This window comes from Leuciscus leuciscus (assembly GCF_965113295.1).
Source record: "Leuciscus leuciscus genome assembly, chromosome: 9".
NCBI lineage: Eukaryota > Metazoa > Chordata > Actinopteri > Cypriniformes > Leuciscidae > Leuciscus > Leuciscus leuciscus.
Window position 1 is genome coordinate 17,254,397 of NC_138733.1, and position 22,190 is coordinate 17,276,586.

At 39.2% G+C, this 22,190-nt stretch overlaps 2 protein-coding genes across 8 annotated transcripts in view; both read right to left on the minus strand.

Moving 5' to 3' along the window:
- The window catches only part of zbtb16b (zinc finger and BTB domain containing 16b), a 50,819-nt gene extending 44,415 nt beyond the window's left edge, over positions 1–6,404 (minus strand). Inside the window, exons 1-2 of the mRNA XM_082179599.1 lie at positions 6,246–6,404; positions 3,316–4,595 (exon numbers count right to left, since the gene is read on the minus strand). Of these exons, the coding sequence (XP_082035725.1) occupies positions 3,316–4,541 (1,226 nt within the window). The 5' untranslated portion in view covers positions 4,542–4,595; positions 6,246–6,404. The remainder of the gene's footprint in view (positions 1–3,315; positions 4,596–6,245) is intronic.
- A 1,738-nt stretch (positions 6,405–8,142) lies between these two features.
- The window catches only part of ncam1b (neural cell adhesion molecule 1b), a 99,475-nt gene continuing 85,427 nt past the window's right edge, over positions 8,143–22,190 (minus strand). For 5 of the 7 annotated variants that reach the window (XM_082179596.1, XM_082179595.1, XM_082179594.1 and 2 more), the window contains 4 exons: positions 16,840–17,035; positions 16,483–16,599; positions 14,386–14,970; positions 8,143–9,566 (listed from right to left, as the gene is read on the minus strand). In XM_082179596.1, the coding sequence (XP_082035722.1) occupies positions 9,446–9,566; positions 14,386–14,970; positions 16,483–16,599; positions 16,840–17,035 (1,019 nt within the window). In that variant the 3' untranslated portion in view covers positions 8,143–9,445. The remainder of the gene's footprint in view (positions 9,567–14,385; positions 14,971–16,482; positions 16,600–16,839; positions 17,036–22,190) is intronic. The other 2 variants (XM_082179597.1, XM_082179598.1) reach the window with 2 other exon arrangements.

Genomic DNA, 22,190 nt, shown 5'->3' on the forward strand with positions numbered 1-22,190 from the left:
TATATATATATAAGTTTGTTTACATTAAAAATGTTATTAATGTTCTATTCATTAAAACCAAGTATAAATCTTATCAAGTTAGTGATTTTAAGTGTTTTAATTTCCCCTCTGGGATTAATAAAGGAAGTCTAAGTCTTAGCATTTTTACATTTATTCCTAAATAATAACTAAATGCAATAATAATTTGAACAATATATTTTATTTGTGAACTGATGTTCAGGTTCAGCTGTTATTTTTTATTAGTCAATTTCTTTTCGGACCACCAGTCATCACACTCGGTAAACACTGGTCACAGACACAAAGACGTATTTTTATTTTCACCAAGCCGATTGCTCACTAAAACCAACAGTCATCGTGTTTTCAGGCCATTCAAAGTTGATTTGGATGTGACATAGCGGTGATATCTAAGTGGGTTAGTTGTTTACTTATTTTTTAATTAGTCTTCCCAATAACGCCATCATTTTGTTCATTCAGACTGATTTGTGAACATGGAATGTGTGAAAACAAGAAGCGGAATTTATCGTACGAACCAATCGTATCCAATCATTAAATAATATCAAATCATATGGATATTGCCTCCTCTCACATGACTTTTCCCCATTCATTCTCAATTATCCCCCAGCAAACCCAGTGAGTAGGCACTGCCTCCCTTGCCTCCTATATATCTATATTTCATCTGTCTTTCTTGACCTCTCTCTGTCTCTCAATCTCACTCTGTTTGCTCTATAACAAAAGATCTAATTAGAGCTGTGAGCACCGAGGCCAATGCGAGTGCTCAAGGATCTCCCACTTCCAGGGATTCCTAAGCAGCCGAGCTGATCTGTGTCCCTAGAGCCCCTGCACACATCACTCGCCTCCCTGCCGCCCACGGTAGATTGTGAGTACACATCAGCGGCAGATCAAATCCACTCAGTGGAAGCAGCACATTCCTCGGCTCGACCACGGGGCAGAAATGACATGCATGACAGGAGCGAGACCAAGCACAGCGGCTTGCATAGGTCTCAATCCAGAGGAGAGTGTGTTTGTTGCACGACTGTTGTGATGTCCACCGCTATCGCATTTATGTCAAATGGCTGGCTGTGTTTAGACTCGTTCCAGAGGACTGGGAAGGCTTTGGCGGGTGCATCTGGGTTAAGATTCACGACTTTTAGGGCCTCTCGCAATTGGGGCAAAAGTTTAACTGTTATTGGTATTGGGTCGCCTCACCATGACCACAATGACCCTGTGGGGCCCCGGGGCTTTCATAACGTCCTGTGTGCAAGTCAGATGTCGGCGGATCTTAACATCTGTCACTGTTCACAAACCAGAAAGAGGGCAAGTTGAGTTTATGCACAAATATTAGCGACTGACTAGCCTACTGACCTACTGTCTGGATGTGATTACTGTACTGCCATCTTAACCTTGTTGCTGACTTTGATTTGGCGAACATTTAAATGTATATATATATATATATATATATATATATATATATATATATATATATTATTAAACCATAATTTTTTTCAAATATGTTAAGAAATAATATACTAAAATATTATGCGGTAACACTTTAGTTTAGGGTCCAATTCTCACTATTATCTAGTTGCTTATTAGCATGCATATTACAAGGATATTGGCTGTTTATTAGTATTTATAAAGCACATATTAATGCCTTATTCTGCATAACCATATTCTACATCCCTAATCCAACCCAATTCATAAACTTAACAACTACCTTACTACCTATTAGTAAGCAGTAATTAAGAGTTTATTGAGGCAAAAGTCATAGTTAATAGTTAGTAATAGTTAAATTGTGACCAATTATGCCAAACTTCTAGATTTTCTTTAAATTGTGTTTTTTTTTTATTATTATAACAAAACACAGTAGAAAATGTGTTTTCAAGTCATTGTATGTACTAGTTGATCTTTTTATGTATTTCTAAATGCATCAGACTGGACAAAGAAGGAGCACCATGTGTTTTAGCGCCACACTGGAATGGAGAAAATCTGATAGGACGTGTTCGTCAGGTCTCAGACAGGAAACCCGGGTCAGTGTCACTGGGTTCAGCTCAGCATTTGTGGGAATGAATGAAAGAGTATCAGGTGCACTGCAATACACACAACGTGTGGCCACTTTATCTGTGTCTGACAGAAGGCTAAAGTCACTATCAGACCATCTTCACCACAGAGACTAAGGAGAGCGGTGCAGGGTTATCTTCCACTCTGATAAATACAGATAAAGCACAACCTACTGTTTGAGAGTCCAAGTTTAAACTGCATGGCCATCAGTCAAGCCCAAACCAATAAAACTGCAATAAGGATGGGCTTTGCTTGACGAGTAATGGGTTTCATATGTCAACTACGGCAATAAATATTTTATTTTGACATATGGCATGACACCATTTGGATGTCCACCAAGTGAAAGCGTGAGGACGTTCTGCGCAAAAACAAAAATGGACTGATTTTATGAATATGTATTGGTCGTTTTAGTTTAGAAAAATAGTGCTTCTAATCCATCTGTCCATCTGAGCAAAGCTGCTCCTGGCTGATCATTTTGACAGAGACAAGCCACAGGTTATGGAGGAAAGGTCACGGTCAAGCTGTACTAAACAGCACTTCTTTTCTGCACAGGAAGACCTCGCTCTTTCTTTTGTGAAAAGACAAGGTCTTCCTGTGCAGATCTGGCAGACATTTCTATCCTGCGCAGCACTGCTTTCAACAAGCCTGAGGAAGTACATTAAAGGGACAGTTCACCCCAAAATGAAAATTCTGTTGTCATTTACTCAACCTCATGTTGTTTTACAGTAGACCTGCATGACTTACTTTCTTCTGAAGACCACAAAAGCACAACATTAAATACATGCGCTAAATGGAAGTCTTCCAATATTGTGCTGACGTCTTTTGCTACGTCACGTGAAAATAAGAGACTTTGCATTTTTTCCGCATTCCACTGTTCGAATCTCACGTTTTTCAACGGGAAAAAATGCCTTCGCTAGACGGATGACCTTCTTCCGTGTGTTCGCATCTTGCAGTGCTCAAGTTAAGTTCAACTTTAAAAAAAACATGTCTTCAGGACCTTTTTTTTCCATTCCATTGCTCGCGTTTCGTGTTTTTCCAACGCAAACGTCTTTCGTGTTTTTTGGCGCCAAAAATAATTTTAAATCATCAGTTTTGGTCACCGTTCACTTTGATTGTATGGAAAAGAGCAGTGTGAACATTCTGCTTACTTTCTCTTTTTGGGTTCCACTGAACGAAGAATGTCATAGGGTTCCATTCCTTGCATAAATATAAATAACATGACAAGCCAACAGGAAAGCCTCAAATAACTTCACTCACCTGTGTTGTTCAGCAGCTTCATTATCAGGCAGCTCCATATCACACACCTCGCATCGTTCTTTCTGGGTTTGGACCTCCTGCTTCACACTGGCTGTGAAATCCCCGAGCTTGCTCAAGAACTCCCTCTGAATCAAGCTCTGATGGAAAAGCCCCCCATATGCACTGAAATCCATCGACATGGCCAGGGAGGATGGCACATGTAGCGACGAGGCCATGGATACAGGCAAGGGCAGCATGCTTTCGCTCTTATGGTTGGACGGGATAGAGCACAGCGAAGCGAAATGTCTATCAGCCAGACTGGCCATATTGACCAGAGCCGCTTGGCTGTTGTCTCCTTGGGAATCAGCAGAACTATCTGCGGAGTGGAGCTCGCGGGCGCTGGTGATGACGCTGCCTCTGGTCGGGGTTCCAGGAGTGTCCCGGTGCTGCCTGGAGTCTCCGCCGCCCTCCCCGTTCCTGGGGAAGCCGCCTTCGTGTTGGTAGTCCTCGTCTACCTGCATCATCTCAGTTTTGATCTTATCTAGCAATGGAGATGCCTTCCCAAGGTTATGGGAGAAATTCTGGGCCATGTTGCCTTGGAGGACAGACTGACCCATGCTCATCAGGCCCTCTACGGCTGCTTTAGTCGGACTGCTGGTTGAAAGACCCAGCTGGGCGGACTCTGAAGATCTCGTATCGACCATGCTAACCAGGGCCAGGCGATGGCGGGCGGCAGCACCATAGCCGGCGTCCTGTATGGAATGCTTTTTAGAGATAAATGTGCTCTTAAGGTACTTGATTCTACGGTCATCGACATTTTCTGCACCGTTCTCATTCATGTTCACATCTGTGTCGTTCTCTTCGGATGCCTGGATGGTTTCCAAGATCCTCAGGCATTGCTCCTCCAAGTACTCTATCTCTAAAATCTCTGCGGCGTACAGCAGGTCGTCCAGGTCTTCCAGCCTGGCTTGGAGCGTGGCGGTGTAGGCGTACTCCAGAATCTGCTGGAAGGTCTTTGGTGAGAGGAAGTCCAGAGTGTAATGTTGGCTGTTGCGGTGGAACAGGATCTCAAACATCTTACTAGCACATGCAAGCACGGTTCTGTGGGCATGGAACTCCTGGCTGTCGACCATGATGACCACATCACACAATGTCCCAGAGAGGCGCATCTGGTTGGCCTTCTGCAGGAGCGATGCGGGGTGGCCGGGGTTCTGGAGGTGGATCGCACCCATTTTAGTCAAATCCATTACATCGACATTTACCGAACCATCTCACAGATTTGCTTCTCTCCTTGAGTGCTCCTGTAAACGTCAATAAGTTATGTCACAAAAACAAGCATGAGCACAAAATACACTACGTGATATGTGCAATGCTCAGTTCATTCATCTCAGTTACACAGGTCATGTTAATCATCACTCAAACAGGTTAACTCAGTGTTTTGAGAAAAAGACAAAGGGGCGTTGTTGTTGTTGAACCTCCTAACAGAGGCACTAGCCAATCATCACAAAATGTACTTAATGTTATGCAATCGCAGTGATAGTAGTGGAAAGCTGCCAGGTGAAAATGAACTGACGGCATTCAACATATGCCTGAGGGGAACTTGCGATTGCAATATTGCTCTTTTGGCAACAAGCATAATTCGTTTTAACTGTGCCTTTAATTTTGTAGTAACACTGAGTGACATTCCTGCGGTAGAAAAGAATGAAAACTCACCGCAGGAGTGACATTTTAATCGCACATCTGTTGTGACTCTGCTCTATAAAAACTGATAAGGCTAATTGTCTAAGCAGTTATATATTACTTAAAGATCATCTAATACTTAATGCAGATTATTTTGTGATAAAGGGTTCAATAACCAATTCAGATTTTTTTTTTTCTGACACAATGATAACTAATAACGATAGTGATAATTTTTTGTAAGTTTCACATAAGCATGAATGTACAAAGCCAAATAATTTATAATAAAAAAGTAAAAGAAATAAAATTATGAATACAATTATTTCTTTGTTGTTATTAAGTGCCATTTATTGTTAGTCCTAATATTAAGGAAGTGTTAATAACTGATAAAGGAAAAAAGTGTGTCAATCAAAAGATTATCTTAAATATGTCATATTCTAATGTATCTACTTATTACTATATTATTTCAGAATATCAACAAGTAGTTTGAAAATGAAAATATATAAAACGTAAAAAGGCAATTTCCTTAAGTATTGCATTTCGCTTTTATATCAAACCTCAAGATAAGATTTTTTTTTTTTTTTTTTTTTTTTTTTTTTTTTTGCGCGCGCGCGTGAGTGAGTGAATTGCATTCGAGATATTATGGGCATCTGACATGGAATTAAAAAGCTGTCCTTGGTACTAAACACTTTATTTAAGAACAACGACTTGAACGACATGAAGGGTGAAAAGGTACGGATGCACCTTGTCCTTCATGACAATCCCGAATAGGTTGAACACTCATAACCACACAAATAGCCTATAGCCTACCGACACCGTGAGTTACAGTTTATTGAACTCGCATATCTATCTATCTATCTATCTTTGACTATATTACATTTACGATTATATTAGGCTTGCAAATTATGCCAACAAGCAACAGATCTGAGGCAGCGAAGACAGTCGTGTTTCCTCGGTGCAACAGTCTGCTTATGTTTCAAAATGATCTTTACTGTATGCACCTGATTGACAAGTTGTTTTAAGCAACATTTACAACTGTTTGTTAATAAATGTAATCATTTTATAACACGTGTCCTGAAAGCATAAATGAGCATGCAGGAGACAAGAGCACTTGGCGCGTGCTGTATCTTAAAAAGACAAGAAACAAGTTGCATCCTCAACGCAATATTAACTGATTCTCGCGGCACTTTAACCAACTAATAAGCATTTATATCGTCAGATTTAGCATCTGGAAGAACACATTAGGCTTAACCGGTGAAGTTAATGTCACTTACCTGCAATTGGCGCGTCAATTGAACACTTGTTATTAAGGTATCAACATACTGAGGTTCACAGGAGCCGCTTCACGCGCACTACACTCGCCGTTCGGATTCCAATCATCATCATCAGCGTGACGTCAAAGCAATGGCTCGCCGTTCACTGAGGCGCGCCAAGACGCCGCGCGCAGGAACCCTATGATTATTAAGGCTTTTAGGATGGTGCTGGTGGTGGGGGGAAACATCACTGTGGTGTTCCGTTCACTGGAATTAACCCAAAACTTCAAGTGATTTACATATGACTGATGTTAAAGTATTAGGACCAACTTACAGCGAAATACAGCCTGGCATGCAGTCCACTTACACTTCTCTCAGAGGATGTTTAACTTTAAAGAGCATGACTGCATTGAAAGAGATTAGCTTGACCATGAATGAAGATCAAAAGAAGAATGCATGAGAAGAATAAGACCACAAACGAAAGATCAGTGCAGTGAATGTAAAGACCTCATCTTCATTTCCCAGTCTTATCTGAAGACACGCAGCTTTATTCCATAAACGTGCAATAACAGTGAAGGATAACCTAGAAAACATTAGAGAGCCTCAATGTTATCCTGTCTACTTAATAACTATTTCGCTCCAAACCTGTATGATTTTATTTATTCTGTTAAAAGAAGATATTCGGAAGAATGTTTGTAACCACCAGACAGTTGACGGCACCCATTGACTTCCATAGTATTTTTTTTCCTACTATGGAAGTCAATGGCTACAGTCAACCTTCTGGTTACAAACATTCTTCAAATTAAATTCTTTTTAGTTCAACAGAAGTAAAAAACTCATACAGGTTTGGAAGAACTTGAGGGTAAGTAATGACAAAATTTTCATTTTTTGGGTGAACTATCCCTTTTAAAATGGCAACCCCTTATTATTACAGTATGTTGTTGTCTTTAGTTTTTGCAAAAACAATGAAAGTGAAACCACAAAAAAGTATGTTCTTCATCTCCAGCCAGCTACACGTAGGTTATTATGATTTTACTTTAAGCACCACAAAAACCAAAAACAAGTTTTAAATCAGAAAATGATTTAATTGATTGACATAAATTGAACTGCATTTAAAAACCTATGAGATTATGACAAAAATAGATGAATTGTTCCACGTTAAGCATGTTAGTGTTGAGTATGTTTATGTGAAAGCACGTGTGAATGCGTAGTGACCTCGTCTACTAATATCTGAGGCTGATGAAATAGCGCCACCTGTTGGGCAAGTTAAATCATTGACACGCTCTTAAAAATAAAGGTTCTTTATTATTGGTTCCATGAAGAATCTTTAACATTCATGGAATCTTTACATTGCAAAAAAAGGTTTGTTATAGAGAGTGGAAAACTTTTTTTTTTAATTGTTCTTTACATTAATAATTTTTCTTGACTCAAAGGTTATAGTGGAATGTTCTATGACCACTTTTAGAACCTTTATTTTCAAGTATATGTGGGTATTTTCTCAGTGTCAAGGGAGGGAATTTTAAATACAATACAAACAATAATAAAAAAAAAATATATTAGTAGTGAAAAATAAATAACCCATATTCCACTACTATCGTCAAAATGGGATCTCTTCCAAACAATGGAACAAGTCTACATAACCTTTCTGCCCTTTTCATTTTATTTTTGATGTGTTGGTTAATAGTTATTGCCATTTTATTGTAGTAACAATAACTATAGTAGCCTATTTTGATGGTATCCATGATAATTGTGTACAAACACATATAAATACTTATATTTGTTTATAATGCTTAAAATGAAAATGAGAGTTGAACACACTTTAAAACATTCATAAATCCCCTAAATCGAAACATAGATTTTCTGTTAGATGACACAAGCATCTGGTAGCCTATTCCACAAACACAACAAACTATTAAGAGAATCTTTAATGTTTTAATGAGTTTCATCAAAATGTGTTAGAACAACACAATTTACATGTTCTTTGCTTATCATTGTAAAGCTCACCCATACTTCTATGTCACGGGTCAAATCCCCATAGGCTATACATGGAATGATTTACATTTATGGGGCAAACTGGCAGTGAACAACTTGTGGGCAAATAAAATGATCTTCCATTCTCCCCAAAACATTATAGAAAGCATAGAAATCATGAAAGCACCCAGAACAGACAACCATTTCTCTACCAGACTGCCATGAACTGGCTCAAGTGAGGTCGCACAATTCGGGCCAGTGATGGGCAAGCAGACGGTCATGCAATGAGTGATTTCATAAGAACTCTTGTCAGAGTCACGTGTCCTATCAGTCCTGTTAACATACGTCATGTAATAAAAGGACAATCGGTGGTTACTGCAAAGCTATGTAAACTTTCTTGAAAAAAAAGAAAAGATAAGACAACAACAACAAAAATAAATTCTCAATAACACAATCACAGTGCACAAGCTTGCAGGTGACAGTGTGAAACATTTCTTCAGAGGTGCACGCTATAAAAATTATCAGATATTTAGTTTAAGTTGATGCTTTTTTTTAGAAGCATGTTGGAAGAATGATTTAATGTATAAATCCCGAATATTAGAAACACACGATAACTGTAAAAACTGATCTAATAAAGACTCCAGTAGAGAATCAAATGGATAATTTAAAATCTTTATCAGACTTTCGGTCATATAACAGTATTTTTAAATATCTTACGATATTTTTGCCTTTACATAACGGCCATTGTGAGTAATCATCATCCAAGAGGCATCCAAAATAGTTTAGTGTCAATAAAATATAATGATAATAAAATATAATGATAATAAAATACAAAACTAACAACGAATCAAACCTAGCCCTCAAACACTCAAGATACAAAAATAAGAGAAATCATTTACATTTTAACAATGTACTATGCAAATAAAACGTTCATGTATACTGAATAGATAATTCTCCTGAATAACTTGATGCCCTGTTGTAATAATCATCCCTTTGATGGAAACATGAATGAAGAAACACAAGAACTTCTATAAGAACATTTTTGAATTATATGAATTTGATATCCGTTTAACTCCTCAAACTGAAATTTCTGAAAGTGTAGCCTACTCAAATCAACGAAAAAGAAAGGAAATGCATACATGACTTCTGTCTGTAGAATATACACCGTTTTGTTCAGAAATTCATTAAGGGCACTATTAAACAAACACGTTCCTGGTCACCACGACGCTTCTACTCCTTCATTCTTCTTTTCATGCTTTACTTTCAGCGTTGTTTGTTTGCGAGAGGGCGTTGGGTTCTGCTCCTGTGCCGGGCGCAACTTTCTTCAGCTCTGTGTTTTCGGTCGTCCTCCTCTCATCATCCAGAATTTTCCTAGGATTGAGACATTGAAGGGACAGTTCAGCCAAAAACAACAACATTTTGTCATCATTTATTCACCCTCTTGTCGCCCCAAACCTGTATGACTTACTTTCCTCTGTCTGTTTCATGAATTATTCGGTTAATCGGGTTGACTAAAAGGTCTGAAGGATTCGTTTACGAATTGAACATCCATTTCTCAAGTTCAACTCATGCACTGACTCGAGTGTTTTGCGGAGGTTCACTTCTCACTGAAGCGACGGTTATCAACTATTTCAATGCTGATTCACAAGCTCTTGTTTTGATTTGATTTGGATTTGTTTTTACGTGTATGCCACGAAGACAACTTAGAGGGATAGTTCACCCAAAAATGAAAATTTAGGCTTTTATTCACAAAACGGAAGCTCAAGCATGTTCGCTTAATGTGCAAGAACCAATGAGATTCATTCTCGTGTTACGCAGCACGTTTGAGCTTCTGCAAGAACCAATGAGGTTCATTCTCGTGTTACGCAGCACGTTTGAGCTCCTGCAAGAACCAATGAGGTTCGTGCTCATGTTACGCAGCACGTTTGAGCTTCCGCAAGAACCAATGAGGTTCATTCTCGTGTTACGCAGCACGTTTGAGCTTCAGCAAGAACCAATGAGGTTCGTTCTCGTCTTATGCAGCACGTTTGAGCTTCCGCAAGAACCAATGTGGTTTGTTCCTCGTCTTATGCAGCACGTTTGAGCTTCCGCAAGAACCAATGAGGTTCGTTCTCATCTTATGCAGCACGTTTGAGCTTCAGCAAGAACCAATGAGGTTTGTTCTCGTCTTATGCAGCACGTTTGAGCTTCTGCAAGAACCAATGAGGTTCATTCTCGTGTTACGCAGCACGTTTGAGCTCCTGCAAGAACCAATGAGGTTCGTGCTCATGTTACGCAGCACGTTTGAGCTTCCGCAAGAACCAATGAGGTTCATTCTCGTGTTACGCAGCACGTTTGAGCTTCCGCAAGAACCAATGAGGTTCTTTCTCGTCTTATGCAGCACGTTTGAGCTTCAGCAAGAACCAATGAGGTTTGTTCTCGTCTTATGCAGCACGTTTGAGCTTCCGCAAGAACCAATGAGGTTCGTTCTCGTCTTATGCAGCAGGTTTGCGCTTCAGCAAGAACCAATGAGGTTCGTTCTCGTCTTATGCAGCACGTTTGAGCTTCAGCAAGAACCAATGAGGTTTGTTCTCGTCTTATGCAGCACGTTTGAGCTTCCGCAAGAACCAATGAGGTTTGTTCTCGTCTTATGCAGCACGTTTGAGCTTCCGCAAGAACCAATGAGGTTCGTTCTCGTCTTATGCAGCACGTTTGAGCTTCAGCAAGAACCAATGAGGTTTGTTCTCGTCTTATGCAGCACGTTTGAGCTTCCGCAAGAACCAATGAGGTTCATTCTCGTGTTACGCAGCACGTTTGAGCTTCAGCAAGAACCAATGAGGTTCATTCTCGTGTTATGCAGCACGTTTGAGCTTCCGCAAGAACCAATGAGGTTCATTCTCGTGTTACGCAGCAAGTTTGAGCTTCAGCAAGAACCAATGAGGTTCATTCTCGTGTTACGCAGCAAGTTTGAGCTTCAGCAAGAACCAATGAGGTTCGTTCTCGTCTTATGCAGCACGTTTGAGCTTCCGCAAGAACCAATGAGGTTCATTCTCGTGTTACGCAGCACGTTTGAGCTTCAGCAAGAACCAATGAGGTTCATTCTCGTGTTATGCAGCACGTTTGAGCTTCCGCAAGAACCAATGAGGTTCATTCTCGTGTTACGCAGCACGTTTGAGCTTCCGCAAGAACCAATGAGGTTTGTTCTCGTGTTACGCAGCACGTTTGAGCTTCAGCAAGAACCAATGAGGTTTGTTTTCGTCTTATGCAGCACGTTTGAGCTTCCGCAAGAACCAATGAGGTTCGTTCTCGTCTTATGCAGCACGTTTGAGCTTCCGCAAGAACCAATGAGGTTTGTTCTCGTCTTATGCAGCACGTTTGAGCTTCCGCAAGAACCAATGAGGTTTGTTCTCGTCTTATGCAGCACGTTTGAGCTTCCGCAAGAACCAATGAGGTTTGTTCTCGTCTTATGCAGCACGTTTGAGCTTCAGCAAGAACCAATGTGGTTTGTTCTCGTCTTATGCAGCACGTTTGAGCTTCCGCAAGAACCAATGAGGTTCGTTCTCGTCTTATGCAGCACGTTTGAGCTTCCGCAAGAACCAATGAGGTTCATTCTCGTGTTACGCAGCACGTTTGAGCTTCAGCAAGAACCAATGAGGTTCATTCTCGTGTTATGCAGCACGTTTGAGCTTCCGCAAGAACCAATGAGGTTCATTCTCGTGTTACGCAGCAAGTTTGAGCTTCAGCAAGAACCAATGAGGTTCATTCTCGTGTTACGCAGCAAGTTTGAGCTTCAGCAAGAACCAATGAGGTTCGTTCTCGTCTTATGCAGCACGTTTGAGCTTCCGCAAGAACCAATGAGATTCATTCTCGTGTTACGCAGCACGTTTGAGCTTCAGCAAGAACCAATGAGGTTCATTCTCGTGTTATGCAGCACGTTTGAGCTTCCGCAAGAACCAATGAGGTTCATTCTCGTGTTACGCAGCACGTTTGAGCTTCAGCAAGAACCAATGAGGTTCATTCTCGTGTTACGCAGCACGTTTGAGCTTCAGCAAGAACCAATGAGGTTCGTGCTCATGTTACGCAGCACGTTTGAGCTTCAGCAAGAACCAATGAGGTTCATTCTCGTCTTATGCAGCACGTTTGAGCTTCCGCAAGAACCAATGAGGTTAATTCTCGTGTTACGCAGCACGTTTGAGCTTCCGCAAGAACCAATGAGGTTCGTTCTCGTCTTATGCAGCACGTTTGAGCTTCAGCAATAACCAATGAGGTTTGTTCTCGTCTTATGCAGCACGTTTGAGCTTCCGCAAGAACCAATGAGGTTCATTCTCGTGTTACGCAGCAGGTTTGCGCTTCAGCAAGAACCAATGAGGTTCATTCTCGTGTTACGCAGCACGTTTGAGCTTCAGCAAGAACCAATGAGGTTCATTCTCGTCTTATGCAGAACGTTTGAGCTTCCGCAAGAACCAATGAGGTTCATTCTCGTGTTACGCAGCACGTTTGAGCTTCAGCAAGAACCAATGAGGTTCATTCTCGTGTTACGCAGCACGTTTGAGCTTCAGCAAGAACCAATGAGGTTCATTCTCGTGTTACGCAGCACGTTTGAGCTTCAGCAAGAACCAATGAGGTTCGTGCTCATGTTACGCAGCACGTTTGAGCTTCAGCAAGAACCAATGAGGTTCATTCTCGTCTTATGCAGCACGTTTGAGCTTCCGCAAGAACCAATGAGGTTCGTTCTCATGTTACGCAGCACGTTTGAGCTTCAGCGAGAACCAATGAGTTTTTTTTTCACGCGTCAAGCAGTTTCGGTTGAGCTTCTGTTTATGTTCACTGATCAATGTTTATATGTGAATAAAAGCCTAAATTTAATCTGTTCATCATATAAAGTGGACTAAACCGCTCAATTCATATGGATTAATTTTAAGATCTCTATGAACTTTTTGAAGCGTCAAAGTGTCAGTTGCATAGCTGTCAATGGAGGAACAGAAATCTCTTAGATTTAATTTACATGTCTTCATTGGTTTTTCGAAGATGAACGAAAGGCTTATGGGTTTGGAACGACAACAGTAAATAATGAGTGAGTAAGTAAATAATGTCAATCATTATTTCTGGGTTAACTATCCCTTTAATAAAGACATTTCTAGCCATTATTTTGCAGTACGCAGTATTTTTATTATACACACAGCAAACTCACAATCACAACTCATGTAAAATATGACTTCTTATTTTGTGAACTGAAGATTTGTATTCCTGTTGCTGAAAAACAGAACAGGGAAGCAGAACATAACAAAAATATAAATAAAAAAAATTAACAAAGGAGCCCAAACTATAATTAAGTGAGTTAGTACATCTACAGAATAGGAAGCGCTGTACAAATGAGTTTCCACACAGATTGAGCAGAGGCGTTTCTAGGCTTTCATCAGTACCGGGGCACAGGTCTCCTATCAAAAAGTGTGCCCATATTTTTATATCCTTACTTGATACTTTTATATAGATAAATTGTCTTTACCTAGAGTGAAAAGTTTTGTTTGCACGCTGCTTTGTCGTTGACAAAAACATTTGCAAGTTTTGTTTCCTACAATAGATTATAGATAGATTACATTCAGTTCTCTCTGTGTTTTGTCTTATAAAGTATCCTTTTTCTCTTTTGGTGTGAGAAATTGGTGCGCGAGTGAACTGTCCGGATCAATCAATCAAACTGAATTGTGAACAATTTCTGGCCTCTTTGCAAACCCGTTTGATCGATTAGATTAAACGAGTGATTCGTTCGCAATTCTGGCATCACTAGTTCGGATATAAATAGCTGATAGAAAACTCACATGACTTGATTGCAAACATATTATCAAAGAAAATGATTATCCGGTCAGTATACTGTAATCTCCATTAACAGACAAGGATTTATCAGTAATATTTTACTTGGGCACAGAGGTATTTCACTATATTGTCCCAAAATAAAGGCTCCATCGATACCCCTGGAATAAAGTAAAAGAGTGATTCTAGGATTTTAAGAAATATTCTTAAATTTGGAACGACATGAGTGAGTAAATGACAGTTTTCATTTTTGACCACTTTTAAATGACTAAAACTATATAATGCATGCACATTCACCGATTCAAATGAACACATGCAGTGAAATTACAACAAACAAATAATGGCTACAACAAACACACACACAAACTAAGAGAACATCTAGAGAGCATCTAGAGATCCATACTCGTTCTGTGCTGGAGCAGATGGGCCACTGGAGCCAGCTGTCCCCACAGCATGTGACCCATCCTGCGGGACGTCTGTGTCTGGAGCCAGTGGAAGTTCTCCATCAATCTCAAGTTCATGATTCACTAAGGGGATAGCGACACTGCCCTGTGGGCTGATGGGATTTAAAGTGGCATGAGATGCACTCTGAACAGACTCGGGCGACTCTAATTCGTTTTCTGTGACTTTTGAGTTTACAACGCTGGGAAGGGAAGGGGGTCCTTCTGACGGGACCACTGCAGGAACCTCAGCTTGTGTTTTTGGGGCATCACCCAGGTCGACCAGGAGAGTAACATTAGCCGGGTCGGAGGATGAGGGAGATGAGATGGAGGGTTTGGTGTGAGTTTTTGGTGTGCTGCTGTCGGGTGGTGTCATATGGATGGGATTAGGAGGGTCAGAAGGGGGTGCTGTGATGCTGGAGGTGAGAGTGGTGCTCTCGCTAACTGGGCTGCTCTGGCTAAGGTCAAAGGTGTCAGTGTTTGTGTCTGAGTTAGTGGGCACGGAAAGAGGCAAGTCCACCACTGCGGCGGCAGTTCTTGTCCCTTGCCTGTAAGAACAGGAAACAGAGACACAGACGAGTGATGTCGACACTGAGGGGACATGCTAAGGGAGAGACACCAAATCACTGCAGGAAAAGAATGAGGTTACAACACGTATGCAATACCGATTTGAAATACAGTATTGCATGTATTGCAAGAGAGGTGATACTATCAGTGGTCACTAGAGGGAGTCCTTGATTTAAAATATGAAATATGGGGAAAAGAGTGACAGGAAAATGCATTGAAAGAGAGGGGGAACAGGACGTATATGACCCCAGGTCAGACTCGGATTCGGGTCTCCACAAGTACAAAAACTGTTCATGTCAGGAGCCACTTTTCATGACCCAATGAAAGTTTGATAGACATTACCAGTCCCATTTCAGATCATTATCCACCGATTATTTCATTTAGCTAAAGATTACGGATGTTAAAGCTGCAGTGTATAATATTTACAATTATTAAAATGCTTTACACAAAGAAATAATAGTTCAGAATATTTTAAATCATATATACTACAATTCAAAAGTTGGGGTAGAGAAAGAAGTCTCTTATGCTTAGCAAGGCTAAACAGTAATATTGTGAAATATTATTACAATTTAAAATAACTGTTTTCAATTGTATTATATATTTGGGGGAAAAAAAATGTATATGTATATGTATATGAAGAGTTCAGATGCAAAAGCCTCTAAATGCCATCTGAAATTTTCTTATAGAATGATCATTTTTATCAAGCTTGTATATTTAAATTCAATAATTTCACTTAAATGGCAATGAAGATTACCTATTAATTGTCATTTAAGTGAAATTACTGAACTTAAATACACAAGCTTGATAAAAATGATCATTCTATAAGAACATTTCAGATGGCATTTAGAGGCTTTTGCATCTGAACTCTTCATATGTATGTATGCATGCATGTATATATATATATATATATATATATATATATATATATATATATATATATATATATATATATATATATATATTTTTTTTATATTCCTGTGATGGCAAAGCTGAATTTTCAGTATCATTACTCCAGTCTTCAATGTCACATGATCCTTCAGAAATCATTCTAATATGCTGCTCAAGAAAAAATATCTTATTTTTTTAAATGTTGAAAACAGTCCTGCAATCTAATATTTTTGTGGACACTCTGTTCAAAAGAGAAGCATTCATCATTTTAACAATTTTTAATGCATCCTTAGAGAGTAAAAAACATCTCACTGACCCAATACAGAAAAACTGTTGAAATCACCAGACCAGGACACCTTTTGCTTGTTTAAAGAACTAATAATGGCACAGGAATTAGACACTGCAGCTTTAAAAATGCACTACAAATGTGGTTTCATGTTGTCTTTAAGTGTGAGAACTAACAAAGTGAGGTGGTTTGGAATGAGTATACTCAAGGTGTAAGAAACACTGCTTTAAAGGCATTGGAGATGTTCTGTGATAATGCCGATCAATAGCATCACTTCAAAGTGGTTAAGCACAGTACAATCACATAACATTGAGCTTACTCTGGTTCGGTCAGTGGGGTGGTCTCATTGGGCTCAGGATGTCCTTCTGCGTCGTGATTGGCTGTGGCCTCTTCCTCTATCCTAACTTCCACAATGGGTTCTTTAGACACATCTTGACTGCATGCAGAGAGAAAGCACACACATCTGCTCATTATACAGCAATGAGTAGAGTTTGATGAGGTCACTATAGTCACATAAGAGGAGCTCTTTCACGCTGGTTTGATAATAGAAGCTTCTGTGACTGAAAATAATTCATGCTCAACATCCATATGCTTTACAATGCAGGGCCCTTGACTGCTCTCGATGAGTGGTATGAGCTTGTTTGAGTGGATTAAATATAGTATTGTGGATACTCACACAAAGGCAGCTTTGCCCGTCTCTATGTCCTTGCCCTTGGTGCCTTGCCCGGGTTTACCGCAGATGCACATGAGGATGCCACACTTGTTGAGAAAGCAGCAGGTGGCGTCCACGATCAGCAACAGCAGCACACACACCAATATAAGAATACCAACAATTACTCCAGTGTTCATGCCCGTCCCATCTTCCATGGAGTCTTAAGGAGAAAGAGGAGAAATACAGAGACACAGACAGAGCAGGAGGGATCATCAACCCAAACTGGAGATGCACAAAATGCATTAAATGTAACAGGCAAGCAAGCAAGAGTTATTTTCAGACCACAAGACTATCAGGATTCAGCAAAGCAAAGACAATTGGTGAAGCCAACAAGGCAAAGCTAACAACTCCCCCTTCAGATGTAATTGTGCACTCACTGAATACACATGTTTGGACTTAAAGGGACAGTTCACCCAATAATTCTGAATTTATTTACTCACACTCAGGTCGTTTCAAACTTTTTGACTTTCTTTTGCAGAACACAAAAGGAGAGCTTTTGGAGAATGTCCTGGCTGCTCTTTAGTATAATGAAAGTGAATGAGGACTGAGGCTGTTGAGCTCCAAAATAACAAAACAATAACTCATGTGAATGAGTCCCGACTATGGGTGTACTCACACTAGGCACGGTTGCCATGAACCGGGCCCGAGTACGATTGTCCCCCCTCCCCACTCCCCCTCTGGCCTGCACTCACATAGGGTTTCAGCATTCGTGCCGGAGCACGCTTACTTCATTATGGTGCGACGGTTTCGGGATAAACAGGAAGAGCGGCGCTCTCACTGAACACAATGGAGTCCAGCACGGTTAGCGCTCACACTGCATGCGAACCGCGCCCGAGTCCAACTGAACCGTGCTCTGGCCCACCTCTTCCAAGCGGGCCAGGACCGGCTAATCGAGCCGCGCCCGGGCACGGTTCGGAGCACTCACACTAGTCAAACGAACCGCGCTTTGGTGGTCAAACGCACTCGGGCACGGTTCAAACTGGCTAGTGTGAGTACACCCTATGAATCTACTGAAAACTGAGTGATTCTTACACAATCAGGCTTGATTTCCCAAGTCAGGTCTGAACGTTTCCTGAGTTACCAGCTCACTAAAGGGGAAGATTATCAGTGAATGACTTACGTTTCGATGTATTAACGTTACTCACACATGACTTCAGAAGACTTGCGCAAAAGTCACGCAGTATGAACTACTTTAATGTTGTTTTTTTTGTTTTGTTTTTTAAGCTTCAATCCCCATTCACTTTAATTGTAGGGAAAAGAGTGGCAAGCATGTTAATTAAACATTTACCTTTTGTGTTTCACAGAAGAAAGCAAGTCACTCAGATTTGGAACAACACGAGCGTGAGTAAATGATGAGAGAATCTTTGTCTACATCTTTGCAACATTATGCTTTCGTTTGACCACCAGTAGTAAAACAAAATATACTTACCAATAAACACCAGTGACAGTTAAGATGATGATTAGATGACAACTGGCACAACAAACACTTTTTATGACATTAAAATCTTAGTGTATCATTTCAAATTACAAATACACTATTGTTAAAAAGTTTTAAAACCAGTAACACTTTTATTCAGCATGGACACATGAAATTGATCAAAAGTGACAGTAAAGACATTTGTAATGTTACAAAAAAACTTCTATTTCAAATAAATGCTTTTCTTTTGAACTTTCTATTCATCAAACAATCCTGAAAAAAAAAAAAACAACAACGTAATTTCTACATAAATATTAAGCAGCACAAGCTGTTTTCAACATTGATAATAATTAGAAATGGTTCTTGAGCACTAAATCAGCATATTAAAATGATTTCTGAAGGATCATGTGACATTGAAGACTGGAATGATGATGCTGAAAATTCAGCTTAAACATTACAGGAATAAATTACATTTTACATTTTAAAATGTATTCAAATAGAAAACAGTTCTTTTAAATTGCAATCATTTTCCAGATATAACTGTTTTTACTCTATTTTTAATCAAACAAATGCAGTCTTGGTGAAAATAAGAGACTTTAATGTTAATGTTTCAAAAACTTAAATCTCGCCAACCCCAAACTTTTAAAGATATCAAAAAAGACACTACAACATTATATATATATAAAAAAAAGGAATTTAATAAATGCCACATGTGAACAATAGCCCCAGTGATGACTAAAATACATTGGGTCTCATTCACTAATAATTGTATGGATGAAATGAAATTGAATTATTTATGAATTTATAATATAATATTAATAGTCGTGATAAGATGAAATATAACTTTTTAACATGATTATAAGGCTGCACAGAATAAGTGCTTTTTGCGTACGTGTGGTTTCAGTTGTTCCTATATTTTTTCCGTATATTTAGCATAAATTTGAGTACAAATGTTTTTGGTGAATCATCATCTGTTCGTGAAAACATTAGTATGCAGCAGATTTCACGCACAAATGTGTACATACGCATGCTTAGTGAATAAGACCCATTGCTATTTTTTTCAAAATATTACAGTAAGTAATTCATGTAGAAGCCTCAAAAAGTCTTTTAAGTAATAAAATAACATCTGAAAGTCGTGTTACAAAGTTTGTTCCCAAAGGACTGGTACAGTTTTAGTTAAAACTTCCGCAGAGCAAAAGAAGTCTACTGAATATCAGACAGACAAGACAGTTTCTCTCTGCTTTTAATTTAGTGTTTCTCTCATTATTTAAGGTGAAATGTGTCATTTCTGCATCATAAGCAGCACTACATGGACTTGCAAAAGTAATTGTTGTTTCCAAACATATAGAACAATAGAGGCCCACAGAGGCCATACATTATTATTATTCTGTCTCTAAAAACTTATTTTATGACTTCTATAGCCTTCTGTTTCATGATTTCTTCACTGTTTTTGCAACTGACAAAGCTCTGCCCTCTAGGTTATTGATAAATTGCATTTAAAACTACCCAAATAACAGATCCTTCATAATTTTGCATTTAGAAAAACCAAAAAGGTATGATTAATAAGCACTGTTTTATGGCGAGGCTAAGTGTCTAGTCAATTCCTTCTGGTGCCACTGAAATGACACATTGTAGCTTTACTTAAGCAAAATACAGTGCAAATGTCTATAGACTGTATGTGATAGATAAAAAAAAAAAACTTATTGACAAAAACTAAAAAGCACAGTCATTTTAAGCATTTGGTCATCTAAATCTGAATATATATTTTGTATTTTTCAGAGTTACTTTGTCTATGAGGCTCAGTGTTCCCAGCACATTAGAGAGATACAGAAACAAATCATGCAGAGGATCCTCAACATGAGGAGAAGACATTTCCTCAACTCTATCAAAGCAAAAGCAGCAATAACGGAGAGAGCAGGAGCGACACTAGAGTGCAGGAGACTGAAGAACCACTCAGAGTGACTACAAAACACAAAGACGGACACAAGATCACAGGCAGAACAAGCATTAACACAATAACAACAACAACAACAACAACAAAGGGAAGGAGGAAGATATTGGCACCAGGACGTTTGCGTTATGAGTGCATGTGATGGTCCGTCCATATCCAAGCCCAGGAACAACGACAGGACAACAGAGAAACAAGGTAAAAGGGAAATGGGAAGAAAGAGAGAGAAAGAGAAAAACAAGAGGCAGAAAAATAAGTCAAACACAGAAACAAAGTTTCAAAATGAAAAAAGTAAGGTGGGGATAAAAAGGAAAATGAATGAAGGCATAAGCTGAGGGTGACAGGGAATGTGTGACAATAGTTGGGTCATTCTCAGTACATGTGTATTCATAACTTACTGCTGTAGAGATGCAAGTGCCCCTATTTAGCTATTTTTTAAGGTTCCTAATTTTGTTTTGGAGGTTTCCTACATAAATCCAAGGTCAAAGTTTGCTCATAATATACACTGCAGCATGACCTCTCTTCTCAGTATCTGAAACTGCTTGATCAAGGATCCGATCTCTCTAAACCCCTCCTTTCTGAGACCCTGCTCTGCTCTGATTGGTCATATGGCGCAGTCTTTTACCCCTTACATTGTGTGTTGAAAAATTCCTATCTGAACTTCAGCTCCAGAGACTTACTCAGCACTTGTATACACAGTGATACGAACAGTAAGTTAAGATGGCGTCGGTTTTAAATACGGTCCCAAGTCCTCATCCTTCGAAAGTGCATGCAAAGTGGATTTGCTTTCGCAGAGCAGAAAACAGCGAACAATTTTGTTCTCTTCGACTCTCTTTATTCGCAATTGTTTTATGCGATATTCCAATTTTGTGCATAAGTTAAATTCGCAACTTTGGATGGAAACTTATCTAATGAAGACCATTAAGCTTATATATAACTGATGACTCATTTCAGGCAGTTCAGAATCGCTTCTATCTTTTGGGAGACAATAATAACATTTATAGTGCATTTTGATCTCTGAAACTTTGCAGTCCTTTTACATTAACAAATGGTTATATAACACACTGCATGAAAGATAATATCCAAAAAAGCATAATAAGGGCACTCTTTAAAATAAAAAAAAGATACTATCATCAATTAATGCCACTGAAAACCTGTATGACTTTTTTTCCCCATTTAACACAAAAAGAATTAAGCTAATTTATGTTCAGTGATTATAACCCCAAAACATTTAGAATATATTTTGATCTCTACCATCTATGGTGGAACATTATTATTCTGTCTCTAACAACTTATTTTATGACTTCTATGGCCTTCTGTTTCATGATTTCTTCACTGTTTTTGCAACTGACAAAGCTCTGCCCTCTAGGTTATTGATAAATTGCATTTAAAACTACCCAAAAAAACAGATCCTCCATAACCTTGCATTTACGGCAACCTTGCATTCACTGTCTATGGCAGTTACAGCCTTAGTACTTTGGGCCTGAGGTGGGGAAATATGATTCTCAAAAGCAATTCAGAAGTAACTGAAAGGAAATTATGATCAATACAAAACACATTAAAATAAAATAGCATTAAAAATGAAATTAAATAAAGAAATAAATACAAAACGTTCCTGAAATGTTCTTGCATAAATGGCACCATGTCCTGAGGAATGACCCAGTTAACAAAAAAAGGCATGCAATAGCCAGCAAATGGTTATGATGGGACAGTAGGAGTTGTTTATTAAACCGTAACGAGGATAATAACAGGAAGATGTTACTGAAGATTATGCAAAACACACAGAATTAGCACTTCACTTTATAATGCGGTCCCTACCACACAGCCCACACAGTAAGAAGCAAGCTATTCATTATATTTTAAGCTAATTAGAGAATACATTTATTTCACTGTACAACTTTTTAACCAAAAAATGGTCTGAAAAAAGTCCTTGAAGACTGCGAGGCGCTG